General features: G+C 35.7%; 1 protein-coding gene across 1 annotated transcript; it reads left to right on the forward strand.

The window, feature by feature from the left end:
• Window positions 1–227: 227 nt before the first annotated feature.
• On the forward strand, window positions 228–3867 carry LOC149393978 (E3 ubiquitin-protein ligase RSL1-like). The gene is made up of 3 exons (XM_089616345.1): window positions 228–1047; window positions 1902–2267; window positions 3572–3867. Exons 1-3 carry the CDS (start codon window positions 434–436, stop codon window positions 3642–3644), a joined length of 1053 nt encoding a protein of 350 aa, XP_089472471.1. The 5' UTR covers window positions 228–433; the 3' UTR covers window positions 3645–3867.
• Window positions 3868–15123: the final 11256 nt, after the last annotated feature.

The raw sequence follows: 15123 nt of genomic DNA on the forward strand, positions 1-15123 counted from the left end.
ACACTAACATTAATAAACAAAAACAAACACCAACTATAAATTCGATGAAATGTATCCGCAATAAGTTTAAAAAACCATCACAGAAGGAATATCCAAAAAAAAAGGGGGGGTTTTGTAGGTGTAAGGGATATGATCGTCTTAAAAAAAAAGCCACTTTAAGAAAAATGCAAACTTCCGAAGGAAGTAGTAAAAACAACACCTTTGTCACCACTCCCACCAATCACACACGTTCACACCAAAAATCTTCTCCGCGAAGGTCTTTTTGTAACAATACATACATACTATTTTAGAAAATCACCAAACTAACCATTATAATATCATATATATGAAAATTCTCTCTCTTCAAAACAGACACACCCAGAGAGTGAATGAACTCACAAAACTAAAGTTACTAAACTAAGAAACAAACAAAGCTTTTGGTAAAGCAGCAAAAATGGCGCAACTGGACCAACAACTAGTCTCCGCCGATCACTTCCGCAGCCAAAACGACGCCGGCGAATCCACCGTGGACGATTTCTACTTCTCGGCGATGTTCGACGAGCCTGAGACCGAAATCTTCCCAATCTCCGATTCCAAATACGCCGAGGAGTTACAGTTCCAAGAAGCTCTCATGTCCTCAACTCAACAACAACAACAACAACAAACCGCAAACCCCCAAACGACAACAACCACCACAGAAACGACACCGATCGCTTCCTTCTTCCAAAGCTCAAACCCTAAAACGACGACGCTCGCAGTCGCTTCCACTTCGAAGTCGCCGCCGCCGATTTTCCGATACATTTTGTCCGTCGGCGAAGACCTCTCCGTCGAAGAGCTCGCCGACTCGTCGCAGATGCTCTGCGCGATCTGCGCGGACGTGAAACCGGCCGAGGAAAAGTTCGCCGCGGCGGGGAAAAACGACAACGGCGAGTTCGCGTGCGACAATTCGTTTTGCTTGGAGTGCATAGGGAAGCACGTGTCGGCAAAGCTTCAGGAGAATCTGCACGTGATTCCGTGCCCGGCACCGGATTGTAAGGGCGTCCATGTCCTTGAAATTGACCAGTGCAGGTAAGAATAGAGCTTTTATTTGGGCCTTGAAAAAGCCCAATATAGATTTATTTGTATAATACTATGCTGCAATATGATATTTAGGATAAATTTTTATTTATAACTAGAATAAAATTGCATCCATATATCATTAGATTCTTGTGAAAGATAATATAGATTTCCAATATTCAATCCACCAGCGCCACTTCATGTTTACAAAAGAAACGTTTCATGATTCGCTACGTTGTTATTATATTTGTGCCTTATTCTAAAATTTGCAATGCCCAACTTAAAAATTTCAGGAGGGGTATAAATATAAAATTTCAAATAATGAATCACAATGAGGCAGTACACATATATAATTTGTAGTTTTAGTCCATAGTATTTATTATATATACTAGTATTTCAAACTCAATGATGTTATTGATCAATAAATTTGCTGTTAGATTGTAGGTTTTAATTATGGAAATTTGACTTGTTAATAAAAGAAGTATACAAACGCAATATAGGGGTTTTAAGCAGGTGGCACTACTTCCTGCCCGTGAGAACATGGGTTCAAGCTCCCGCAAACGCAATTTACAAATTCTTTGTAATCTGATCTTAAAAATCTTTCATGTAATGAAAAATATATAATGATGAACGAAAAAATAGTAAAAAAAAATAAAAAATTATGCTATTTAAATCTTGCATTCAATAATTTTAATATTGTATTTTTATCATTAAGAATTTAGGATTCAAATTAGGTAATCAGGATTGAATTGTCTACTTGTAAATGAATCTTAGCCTCCAAACAGACAGCTTAATAATCTCCCTTAAAAAATGAGAAGAGAAATATTGTTTACAATTTGGTTGTGACCTCGAAAACACATTGGCAGACAAAGTCTGCCGAAGGAAGTGGCGGAGAGATGGGACGAGGCGCTGTGCCTGGCGTTGGTGTCGTCGGGGCAGCGTTTCTACTGCCCTTTCCGAGACTGCTCGGCGGTGATGATCCGCGAAGACGACACAGAGGAGATCGCCGAGTCGGAGTGCCCGGCGTGCCACAGGCTGTTCTGCGCGAGGTGCGAGCACGCCCCGTGGCACGCCGGGATTGGCTGCGACGAGTTCCAGAGACTGAGCGAGGACGAGCGCGGCAGAGACGACCTCCTCGTCCGAGAGCTCGCCTCCCAGAAGAAATGGAAGAGGTGCCCCAAATGCCTCTTCTTCGTCGAGAAAACCGATGGCTGTTTGCACATCACTTGCAGGTTTGTTTTCTTTTTTTCTTATGGAATGGACTCACTTTGCATTTTGTTTGACACTGCTCTGTTATTTTTTTTTTAGTAATTTTATTAGTATTGTTTAGGATTTATTTTTTATTTTTCTATATGTAAATAATCCATGCACTATGTCTATGATTTTCGCTATAAATTAAATTTATGAGAAAAATTAGTATGTAGGATTCTAATTTTTCTAAATATATTAGTTAGGTTTTCCTAGATTCGAATCGAAACTAATGATGGCTGTTTGCACATCACGTGCAGGTTTTTATTTTTATTTTTTTTTATTTTTTTTTGCTTAGGTTATGGAATGGACTCACTTTGCATTTTGTTTTACACTGCTCTGTTATGTTTTTAGTCATTTTATTAGTATTGTTAAGGATTTTTTTTTTTTAATGTAAATAATCCTTGAACTATGTCAATGATTTTCAATCTAAATTATATTTATGAGAAAAATGATTATGTAGGATTCTAGTTAGAATTTTTCTAAATATATTGTTTATTTTTTTCTAAATTCGAATCAAAACTTATGAGTTTGTAAAATAGGCAAGGTTTGTCAAAAATTTAAATACCGAATGTCTTAAAAATAGCAAGTCATGTGTGAATAAAATATCTAATATCGGTGTTGAGGGAACCAGACAACTCAATTAGGGACTAGCTTAGTCTAATTTTGAGGGGGATTTATGTATACTTTTTAGCTTATGTTAGTATATCTTTTATATATAAAAAAATATATTATTAAATACATGTAAAATAAATGTAATAAAAAAAAGGTTTAAGCCCGCCCGAGCATAGGAGATAGATAATTTATTGAGAGTCTTAAAATTTGTTTATTTTGCTAAAAGAATTAAAATCTAAACTATTTTGTTAGATCACTTTCCTTGGTATTTTTTTTTCTAATCATTTAGTTTCGAATGATTGTACGTCTTTTTTTTATTTATTATTTTTTTTTTTTTTACTTTTATCAAAAGTTAATTTCCAGTAAGTTCATGAATTCGTTGAACATTGACGTTTTGCGTTTGTAAATTGGAACTTTGATGATATATATATCGCCACGCAGCCTACACTATTTTTTCTTATTTATTGTAGTAAGAAGTTGACAATATTTATTTATTTATTTAAAAGTTTTAAAAGGAACTAATATGTATTTAGCTGATACGATAGTACTCTTTGAATCCATGTATTCGTTTTCGAGCTGAACATTGTTTTTCTTGTTACATGAGGAAATACATTTTTTGCAACTAAATTCCTTTTCATTGTCTATTTTCGGTCTATGGGTTGTTTGGATGCAGATGCGCGTTCCAGTTTTGCTACAGTTGCGGCGAAACTTGGACTCTAACTCACGGCGGTTGCCAAACAGAGTAGCGAACTGTAATTTACATAAATTTACGTGAATTGTGAGCAGTTATCTCAAAAAGATTAAGTACTCGTGGTCTGGTTATGGATTTTTTTTCTGCCTATTATTTCCTGTTTCATTGATGTTAATTGTGTCACAAGAAAATGTGACTCCTGCCCAACTTAGAGATGTTATTTTTTGACATCCTTGATGGGGCAAATGTTAAGTAATTATCGGAAGCTTAAGTTTTAATCCAATGTTCTTTTGAGTGCTAAAGAACTTCGTTTTGCGACGCGTTACCTAAATATACGTCAATGGAATTCTGAGTTCATCTCGTAAGGATTTGAATGGTGTGCGATCTAAGGAGGTTGATTTACCTTCCACTTGATAGATTCTAGGGGCGTTGGGTTGAGAGAAACACTCCCTCAGCATATTGGATATTCGGACGAATTTTAGAGGATACATTGACGATGATCGCAGTCTCAACAAGATCATTGCAACGTTCCCAATATCAGCTAGCACGGTTCATTCTATGGAAGTGAACCATCGGCAAAATTGAGTTGTTCGTAGCACGAAGCACCAAAAGAGCTCCGCTCCATGGGCCATAGTTATCCCCGGATAAAGGACCATGAAAAAAAATTATGAGAACGAGTTTGTTTTTCTTTATTCTTTTTTTTAATAAACCACTAGAAAAGAAAATTAAACTAAAGCTCTAATACCATAATCAGGGAGGGACGGAGACACTTTGTGTAGCCCCCTCAAAATTAAAATCATGTACTTTTTCTTAATTTTAATTTTATTTTATCTCAATAATTTACATATTAACCTCCCCAAAAATCATTTTACATATTAGCCTCCTTATTTAAATCTCTGACTCTGTCCTTGACCATAATAAATAATAAATAGGAACGTGAATAAGAAAATTCGAATTGATCTGGACGTGTTTTTTTTTTTTTTTAACGTTGCCAAATGTATGTAAGATGGTTACAAGGAAAGAGTACGTGACATAGGCTTCCTACTAACTAAAAATCCCAAGGCTAAATGATGCATGAAATCGGCAAAGAAATATGTACCTGTTATGTTATTCCTGGGTTTCTTTCAAGTCTGTCAAAGAAACAAACCAATACAGACGTAACTTGCACCACAAGCAACACACGCACAAAGATGAACTAATTACGAAATAGTGAAAAAAAGGTAAAGACACACCGAAATTATCCTAGTTCGGTCATAAAAGACCTACATCCAGCCTTGGGAGTTTCTTTCACTATCGATGAGATTCAAAAGATCTCTTTGTAGTTACAGATTACAAGCCTTCCAACCAAAACGAGTTTATCTCACTAAACAAGTTTCTCTCTCTACAAAGTATGTATGAACTGAACAAAATGAACACTAACGAAAACACTAAACCTAGACCTATTTAAAGACCTCAGCATATATTGCTTGCATGCCACGTCATGAAGATCCAACGGCCAAAACCTGCAATTTGCTTAAGAAACTTCTTTAACTGTCATGCTGTAACTAGAAACCGTTACAGGCAAGGCAAGAAAGCTTCTCCACGTATCATCCCATGATAAGATCACATGACAATAATTCTCCACCTTGATCTTTATCTTCTCAAGTCATTTAGATCATAAACCCCCGGATCCATCTACTCTTCTTTGATGCTGTCTTCAACATTGACTAACTTCAGGCAATGTTGAAACTTTGTGTTTGCAAGAGGCTTGGTCATCATGTCTGCTGGATCGTCATCAGTTGATATCTTCATCACCTTGACGCCTCCTGAGTTGACCACATCTCTGACAAAATGCATCTTCACACCAATATGCTTTGACCTCTCATGGAAAACTTGATGTTTGGCTAGATGCATGGCACTTTGACTATCACTAAAGACAGTCACTTGTTCCTGCTTGAAGCCTAACTCTGACAGCAAGCCTTTCATCCACAAAGCCTCTTTCACGGCTTCAGTCATAGCCATGTATTCTGCTTCAGTTGTTGAAAGGGCAACAACTGACTGAAGAGTAGACTTCCAGCCCACTACTCCTCCACACACTGTAAAGATATAACCTGTTACAGACTTCCTGGTGTCTATACTTCCAGCATAATCTGAGTCCACATAGTCTTGTACATACACTGTGTTAGAGACATTTTTTACCATATATAAGACCATGGTTAACTGTACCTCTCAAATACCTTAGAACCCACTTGACAGCACTCCAATGTTCTTTGCCAGGATCAGACATGAATCTGCTGACTAGACTGATTGCATAGGCCAAATCTGGTCTAGTACAAATCATAGAAAACATTAGACTGCCAACTGCACTTGCATAAGGTATTTTGGCCATATATTTTGTGTCTTCTTCAGTTCTTGGACTCTGAGTGGTAGAGAGCTTGTAGTGATGTGGCATAGGAGTGGTGACAGATTTTGATGTTCCCATATTTAACCTGTCAAGAACTTTAGATAGGTAGCTATTTTGAAAAAGGCAGAGCTTGTGAGCTTTCCTATCTCTTTTGATTTCCATTCCAAGTATTTTCTTTGCTGGTCCAAGATCCTTCATTTTGAACATTTCCTTGAGTTGAGACTTTAACCTACAAATCTCAGACTTATCTTGACACACAAGCAGCATATCATCAACATATAAGAGAAGACAAATCATAATATCGTTGGATACATGCTTGTAGTAGACACACCAGTCATATTCACTCCTCATATACTGGTGTTCAATCATGAAGTCATCAAATTTCAGATACCATTTCCTTGGAGACTGCTTCAAACCATATAAAGATTTGTGAAGCTAGCAGACTTTAGACCTGGCATCTCCTTCTTCATATCCCTCAGGTTGCTGCATGAAAATATCTTCATCTAGATCACCATAAAGGAAAGCTGTAGTCACATCCATTTGCTCTAGTTCCCAATTGAAATGAGCAACTAGAGATAGGATAGTCCTTATGGATCGATGCTTGACAACTGGTGAGTAGATTTCATTATAATCAATGTATTCTTGTTGTGAGTACCCTTTTGCCACCAACCTGGCCTTGAACCTTGGCTTTTCAACACCTGGAATACCCTCCTTTACCTTGAAAATCCATCTTGAGCCTATGATTTTCTTCCCAAGAGGCTTGTTCACAATTGTCCAAGTGTGATTCAGCTTTAAAGAGCTCAGTTCTTCTGCCATTGCAGATTTCCATAACTCTTTGTTCTTGCTCTGACAAGCTTCTTTATAATTCCTTGGCTCTTCTTCAAGGATCTATGATCCTATCATGTAGGCATAGGTTGTGAGATCATATCCAAATCTCTGAGTTGGTTTTGAGATTCTTCTTTCCCTGTCTCTGACAAGGTTGTAGTCTGTCTGTCACTGCACATTTTCTTCAGGCTGGTCTAGAGGATCATTACCAGCTCTACCTTGATGTTAAGCATCTTCTTCTTGATGTATCTCAGGATGTGGGTGAGGCTCTTGTTGAGCAGGTTGACCTTCATGGGGAGTTTCTTCTGGTTGAAGCTCCACCTGAACTTGATCATGGGTGGTTTGATCTGGAGGATAAAAGGAAACCTTATCTGACTCTTTCCTATTCTGAAAATCTTCTTCATTGAAAATCACATCCCTGCTAATGATACACCTTCTTTGACCTGTCTCTGTACACCAAAGCTTGTATCCTTTCACTCCATCTGGGTAGCCAACAAAGATACACTTGATGGTTCTAGGATAAAGCTTTCCCTATTTCACATGAGCATATGCAGTGCATCCAAAAACTTTCAACTTAGAGTAATTAGTTTTATGACCAGACCACATTTCCATAGGGTTTTCAAATCTATAGCAGTAGAGGGACATCTATTTATAAGATAACAAGCAGTTTTAACAGCTTCAGCCCAGAAAGTATGAGAAAGTTTGGCATGGGACAACATACACCTTACTCTCTCCAAGATGGTTCTATTGAACCTTTCTGCAAGTCCATTTTGCTAAGGAGTATGGACCACTGTGTGATGTCTCTGAATCCCCTCATTCCTGCAATATTCATTGAAAACATCTACATAATACTCAAGACCATTGTCAGTCCTTAATTTCTTAACCTTTCTACCAATTTGAGTTTCAACAACACATTTCCATGTTTTAAAAGTGTCAAAAGCCTCTGACTTGTGTTTGAGAATATACACCCAAACTCTTCTTGAAAAATCATCAATTATGGACATGTAGTATCTGTTACCCCCATGTGAAGCAACTCTTGATGGACCCCATATGTCTGAGTGCACATAGTCCAGGATGCCTTTAGTTCTATGAGTGGCTTTGTTGAATTTTGCCCTGGACGACTTTCCATACACACAGTCTTCACAAAATTCAAGCTTTCCCAATCTTTGATCACCAAAGCAACCTTTCTTGTCTAATTCTGACATTCCTTCTTCACTGACATGTCCAAGCCTTAGATGCCAGAGTTTAGCTAGATTTTCCCTGCTTATCACATTCCCACTACCCACAACAGTATTGCCAATCAAGAAGTACAAACCATTTCTCCTAAAACCTTTCAAAACAGTCTCAGATTTCCACTTAATCAAGATGTGACCATTATAGGAGTTAAAGCTGTAACCAAGATCTTCTAGGGTCCCTAAAGAGATTAAATTTCTTTTTAGATCAGGGATATACCTGACCTTGGTTAAGATCCTTTGAATGCCATCAAACATTTTGATACGTATATTACCTGAACCCATGACTCTGCATGCTTTATCATTTCCCAGTAGAACTGAGCCTCCATCTTCAAGCTTTAGGTCTTCAAACTAGGCTTTGTGAGGTGACATGTTGTTGCGATTTTTACGCGCGCAAGTGCACTTGTCGCTCAAGTAATATAGTGAATTAAGTACGAGTGTCGAACCCACGAGGAACAAGCTTAATTAACAAACAAATCAACTAGCACGAATTGAACTAAAGAGGAGATGGAAAGATGTCAGAAATTATTGACAAGTTCTAACGCAAATAAATAATAAAACACTCAGATAATAGTTGTAAGCAGAAAGAGAGGCTAAGGACCAAGGCTTCACGGGTTTATTCAACGGTTTGGATATACAAATTTGACGCACAATCAATAATCAACTCACTACTCTTTGCTAATCATACTTTCAGAACAACATTGCTAAATCTCTCTCGAGCATCTAATAACCTATGTCAAAATTAGGAAAATCTTCTCTCGATCTCAATCCCTAACAATGGCATGCATTAATGTCAAGTGTATTCACACGATTCTAAGGCAACCTAACTATCTCTAGCCTAGGCATGCATCATAGTAATTCAAACCAAACACTAACAACCTAATCTTTCTCAAGCATCAAGTTGAAGTATAGAATCATGAACAAGGTAGCTAATCTCGATCAAGCATTAAAACGGATTTGAATTAAGCAAAGCAGTAGAGAATGGAAATTGAACTTCAATATATTAAATCATATCCATAACCGAATCCTAAACCCGCTACGCCATAGTCCTTAATGGAATTAGTTCATGGCGTAGCGAGAAAACAAAAAGAGAATAAAAGAATAGGAAGAATTCGATCAAGCATTAAAACATATTTGAATTAAGCAAAGCAGTAGAGAATGGAAATTGAACTTCAATATATTAAATCATATCCATAACTGAATCCTAAACCCGCTACGCCATAGTCCTTAATGGAATTAGTTCATGGCGTAGCGAGAAAACAAAAAGAGAATAAAAGAATAGGAAGAAGAAGAAACCATAATTAAAAACTCAATTGTAAATTAAAATACGGGAGTTCAAGAGTAAAGGAGAAGAATAAAACTGTAATTGGCGCGAATTGATGAAGAACGGTTCTCATCTTTTTCTCTATCTCTCCCAAACACTAAGTGAAAACAATAAAAAAGTGCTAAGATCCCTAAACAAGAGATTGAGAGGTGTATTTATAGGCCTAGGTCGAAATCCTTGGGTTTCTCTTAATGTTCGGAGCAGACTGGGTAATTAAAAGTGATCCAACGGCTCAGATCAACTCAAAATCCGCGTTTCCTCTTTTTTTGTCTCGGAAGACCTCGCGGCGTGTGGTTCGAGGGTCGCGCCACGAGGTTGACATCTCGGCTGACCTCGCGTTCCGCGCCTCATGCTCGGAGATTGATTTCGGCAATTTTCGGAACCTCGCGGTGCGAGGTCCTTGGGTCGCGCCGCGCGCTTTTTCTTCCCGCGCGCACCGATTTTGTAACGGCCATAACTCCTAGCTCCGATGTCTGATTCTTGCAAATAAATATGCGTTGGAAATCTAAGAGAGATATCTATCCAATCATGGAATTGGATCATCCAAAATCTTTACTTAAAACTCTCAGAATAATTCACAAGAGGAAACTGTATTTCTTCTTTGCTCTAACTTGGCGAAAAGTCTTCGAATCTTCTCAAAATTGCTCCGTTACTTCACGTGATGCTCTACTAACCTCCTTTACACCTCATTGGACTCTAAAACCTATAAGTCTCTTAAAAACACAAAAAAAACATCACAAATACTCGAGAACAAGCTCGGATTTAGTCGGGAAAATAGGAGTTTTCCGCGTGATTAACGCACCTATCACATGTGGTACGTACATCCACTGTCAAGAACCCAGGCTTTGTTTGGATCTTGGTTCGTGATGTTGAGAGCTTCAGCACTTTCATAGCCGTCTTGAGCAATGGATGTGTTTGCGTGCTTCTTAGGTTTCTCGAAGGTTTTGTCTTTATCAGGGCAATCCTTCTTCATATGCCCTTCCTTGTGGCAGTGATAACATTTGTAGGGGAAATCCTTTTGATGTCTCCTTTGGTATCTTTGGAATCGATGTTCTTGGACTTGTGGCGATTCTTCGATTGGGATTTCGAATGTTTCTTGCCTTTGCTGTGAACATTCAAGCCTTCAGCAGTGGATCGCTTTTCCGATCTTGATTCCTGATCCTTTGCTCTCATGGCGATTTGAACTTCTTCGATGGTTAAGGATTCTTTGGCGAACTTCATGGCTTCGACGAGATTGGCGAAGGATTTTGGTAGCGCGTTGAGGAGAAGCACGGCTTGATCTTCGTCGTCAATCTTCACATTGATATTCTCTAGATCAAGAATGATCTTGTTGAATTCGTCGAGACCTTCGCTGAGGGATTTGTCCTCTTGGATCTTGAATCCATAAAGCCTTCCTTTGAGGAGAATTCTGTTGGAGAGCGATTTGGTCATGTATAGCGACTCGAGTTTCGACCAAATTCCAGCGGCTGTCTTCTCCTTAGAAACTTTTCGCATCACTTTGTCGCCAAGATGGAGAATCAGGGTGCTATATGCCATTTCGAGGATGTTTGATTTGTCCGACGCTGACATTGTTGCATGTAAGCCTTTTTCACCTTCCAATGCCTTCGCAATCTTCATCTGAACAAGGATGGCTCTCATCCTGACTCGCCTGAGGGCAAAATCGCCTTTGCCGTCAAATCTTTCAACTTCAATCTTCGTGAGTCCCATCGAAAAATCTTGTGTGTATGAGGGAGGCTCTGATACCAATTGTTATGTAATTCCTGGGTTTCTTCCAAGTCTGTCAAAGAAACAAATCAAGACAGACGTAACTTGCACCACAAGCAACACACGCACAAAGATGAACTAAGTACAAAACAGTGAAAAAAGGTAAAGACACACCGAAATTCTCCTGGTTCGGTCATAAAAGACCTACATCCAGCCTTGGGAGTTTCTTTCAATATCGATGATATTCAAAAGATCTCTTTGTAGTTACAGATTACAAGTCTTCCAACCAAAACGAGTTTATCTCACTAAACAAGTTTCTCTCTCTACAAAGTATGTATGAATTGAACAAAATGAACACTAACGAAAACACTAAACTAGACCTATTTAAAATCCTCAGCATAGATTGCTGCAAGTCACGTCATGAAGATCCAACGGCCAAAACCTGCAATTTGCTGAAGAAACTTCTTTAACTATCCTGCTGTAACTAGAAACTGTTACAGGCAAGGCAAGGAAGCTTCTCCACGTGTCATCCCATGATAAGATCACATGACAACAGTACCTAACTACTAATTCATAAAAAATAATGTGAAATTATAGGAACTAGTTCAATTGAAACGTTGTAACTTCAAAATAGCCTTTGAATTTTTTTTTTTTAAAGCTACTTAAGTAGTTAAGTGGTTGTCTTCAAAATCGTTAAATTTCTCTTTCAGTACCTTAACTGCTACTAATGATTAAATTTCATCTTAAAACCAATCGGTGTCAAATGTAGAGGTTCAACCGATATATAAATACATGTTCATTCACACACACAATCAATGCAGCATTATCCCACTTCCATACTCCTCCTCACGCATAGTGTGACCAAACCGAGTAACAATTCCCCTCACGCTTCGCGTGGGCTTGGTCAAATTCAAACTGTATGAATGGACAAGGTTATACCATGTTAAATTACATCTTTTATCCAATTGATGTCAAGTGCAAAGATCCAACCGATATATAAATACATGGTCATTCACACACACAATCAATGTGTGAATATCTCATTTCGATACTAATCTCTCTCTCTCTCTCTCCGTCTCTCTCTCTCTCTCTCTCTCTCATTTAGTTTTGAATATTCTCTATTTTTATTTCACGAGATTCCTCTATTGGATTTCTCTCAATTGTGAGGCGAAAAACAACAACTCTTTCTCTATCTTGTTACGTTATCTTTTTTTCTCTTTGATTTTTTTAAGAAAAAAATATTATTCATATATATGCATATAAATAAGCATATTAATAATTATTATTTGATTTTTAAGAACATGTCTATTTTAGTCTTTTTACTATAATATATTTATTTTACCAAACGCTAAATCAGCTTTTGTTACTAGCAACAACTGTTTTATAAACAGTTTACCAAACACCTGTCAGTTTTTGAAAAAAACAGTTTTTTTTTCTTTTCAAAAACTGAATCTAAAATTACTTTTTTTTTTAAACAAAGCTATGCCAAAAGGAGTCAATAGTAATTTATACTGGAAATATCAATGGAAGTATGGCTGACATATTTTATGGCGTTGGAATAAAAAAAATTCGATTTCTTCTAGTTCTGACGAGATTTTAGAAAAATAAAAAAATAATAAAAATAGACGTAAATGTCAAACCTTAGATAGATCAGTAACACTTAAATATACATTTAGGCAAAATGAAAATTATACTAAAAGCAACGAATTTGTCAATACATATTCTAATGAATTTGAAGTATTATTTAATTTGTGTTAATAATTGATATATTAGCATTGACCTGGTATGTAGAATCGTTTTCTTATACGTTTATTTATTTAATAATTTATTCGTATACTAATATATATTTGAATTGTCATGGATTTTTTTTTTAAATATAAAAATTTTAATTTACCCGACATCATTACTTGTGGTATCATTAATTTGTGTTTATTTTTAATTTCTATTTTCATTGACCCTTTCATGTTTTTATTTATTTATTATTCTCTTATGATACGTGTAGTGAAATTATCAAATTAAAATACATATACTGATTTGAATTCGAATGACAATTATTTTTAAAAATAACTATTACCCAGCCTAAATGTAAACATCCTATAACTCTAATTTTGATGTAGCATGACAATCTCATACGTACTGCTTACAGTGCTTCAACTATTTAATTCAATCTTACCCTTTCTAGCTATTGTCGCCACCCCAATTTTTTCTACAAGAATAAATTATATGAACCAAGCACCAAGTGTTAAATTGCTTTTTAGTAATAGTGTACCACACAAACAAAGCTGATCCGCGCATTTTGATTGAGAATTTAAACAGAAATAAAAAGGCATGCACATTTCTATTATTTAAATATATATGTATATTTTATATATATATATATACATATATATATACATATATATATATACATATATATACATATACATATATATACATATATATATATATATATATATATTTACATACACCAGGACCGACCCTTATAATAAGCAAAAGTAAGCTATCGCTTAAAGTCTATTTATTTTGGAGAAAAAGCCTCAATTTAGGCTTCAAATTTTAGTAAAAAGCCTAAATTTTTGTATTAATTCAACGAAATATTGAGACAAACAAATAGGCTAGATCTTTTTTTTTTTCTTATTGTCGGTGCTAATCAGTAGGCTTGTACTGAGTAAGCCAATAATTATTAGGATTTCAATACTTTTAGCAGTCATTCATACAATCTGTATGCGACAATCTGTTCTGATGCAATCGATGGATAAAATAAAAGACAGTGCATAAATATAAATGACACAATGAATGATAACTCAGTTTGGTTTAATGTCACCTACTCTGGAGATCATTATGCCCAGTTAAAAGAAAATTCATTATACTAATAAGTATTCAATAGTACAACAATGGATTTATATGAATAAACTATGTCACAATGCATTTTTCTTATTACTACTCGTGAATTCCAAATCAGGCTCCCCTAAATATGAGATCCCCTCAATTCCACTCTCAAACACTAGTTTATTTGCTTTTTAGAACATAGAAAACTTTTGTCCACTAGTATGTATATATATATATATATATATATATATATATATATATATATATATATATATGTTAGGGTTAAGAAGAAGAAGAAGAAGAAGAAGAAGAAGAAGAAGAAGAAGAAGAAGAAGAAGAAGAAGAAGAAGAAGAAGAAGAAGAAGAAGAAGAAGAAGAAGAAGAAGAAGAAGAAGAAGTGGTGGTTAAATTTCAAAAATTAAATCTTGAAATTTTTTATTGAAAAATGATTTAGTAACTATCATAAGTGAATAAAACATAAAACAGTGAGCGATTATGAAGATGATGATAATACATTTTATTTTTTATTTTATGAAGGTTATGTATTACTTTAATATTTATTAAAGATAACGGTAAAAAATTATATATATTTTTTTTATGAATTTGCTATATTTGGTTTTTTTTTTATAAAGTCCCGTTTTTAGATTTAATATATGTTGAGCCGGGGCCATGACATACACACACATGATTAGTCTATAACCAATCCTTATCTTCAAAATTCTGATCACATCCACCATAAAGCTATTTTTTCTAAATTCATATTGGCCCACATAAACAGAATTAAGTAACACATTTGACCTCTAGAAGGTGAGTAATAAAGTTTGTCTATACAACATCCATTTCTTTAGCACAAAAGATCACTGTCCCATTAGGTATCGCTTAGATTCCATTCATTTTGTTATTCAAACTTTGAAACCAATCAATGTCACACCGCGTATTCGCAAAGCTTCCTCATACAAGGAAAATAATTACCGTAAGTACTCTTCAAGAATATTTCCAAATAAAAATCAAATGAGAGAACATCATATTAGGGCATAGATAAGTGCTGTAAGAAGAATCATCATACAAACCTAATGTAAGGCAACAAAAAATAGGGACACACACACGCTATATAAATATATATATATATATATATATATATATATATCATATTAATTACCTATATATATATATATATATATATATATATCATATTAATTACCGAAGAAGAATATTAAGAAGAAAAGAAATCTCAAAC

The sequence above is a fragment of the Urtica dioica genome, chromosome 6 (assembly GCF_054948205.1).
Source record: "Urtica dioica subsp. dioica isolate 48M chromosome 6, U.dioica_male_clone48M_v1_H2, whole genome shotgun sequence".
NCBI classification, from domain to species: Eukaryota; Viridiplantae; Streptophyta; class Magnoliopsida; order Rosales; family Urticaceae; genus Urtica; species Urtica dioica.

Excerpts from the sequence above, each read along its gene's own strand:
- LOC149393978 (XM_089616345.1), top strand. The coding sequence starts at position 434 with ATGGCGCAACTGGACCAACAACTAGTCTCCGCCGATCACTTCCGCAGC. Across the intron at positions 1,048-1,901 it reads CTTGAAATTGACCAGTGCAG|ACAAAGTCTGCCGAAGGAAG; the intron begins GTAAGAATAGAG and ends ACACATTGGCAG. Across the intron at positions 2,268-3,571 it reads TGTTTGCACATCACTTGCAG|ATGCGCGTTCCAGTTTTGCT; the intron begins GTTTGTTTTCTT and ends GTTTGGATGCAG.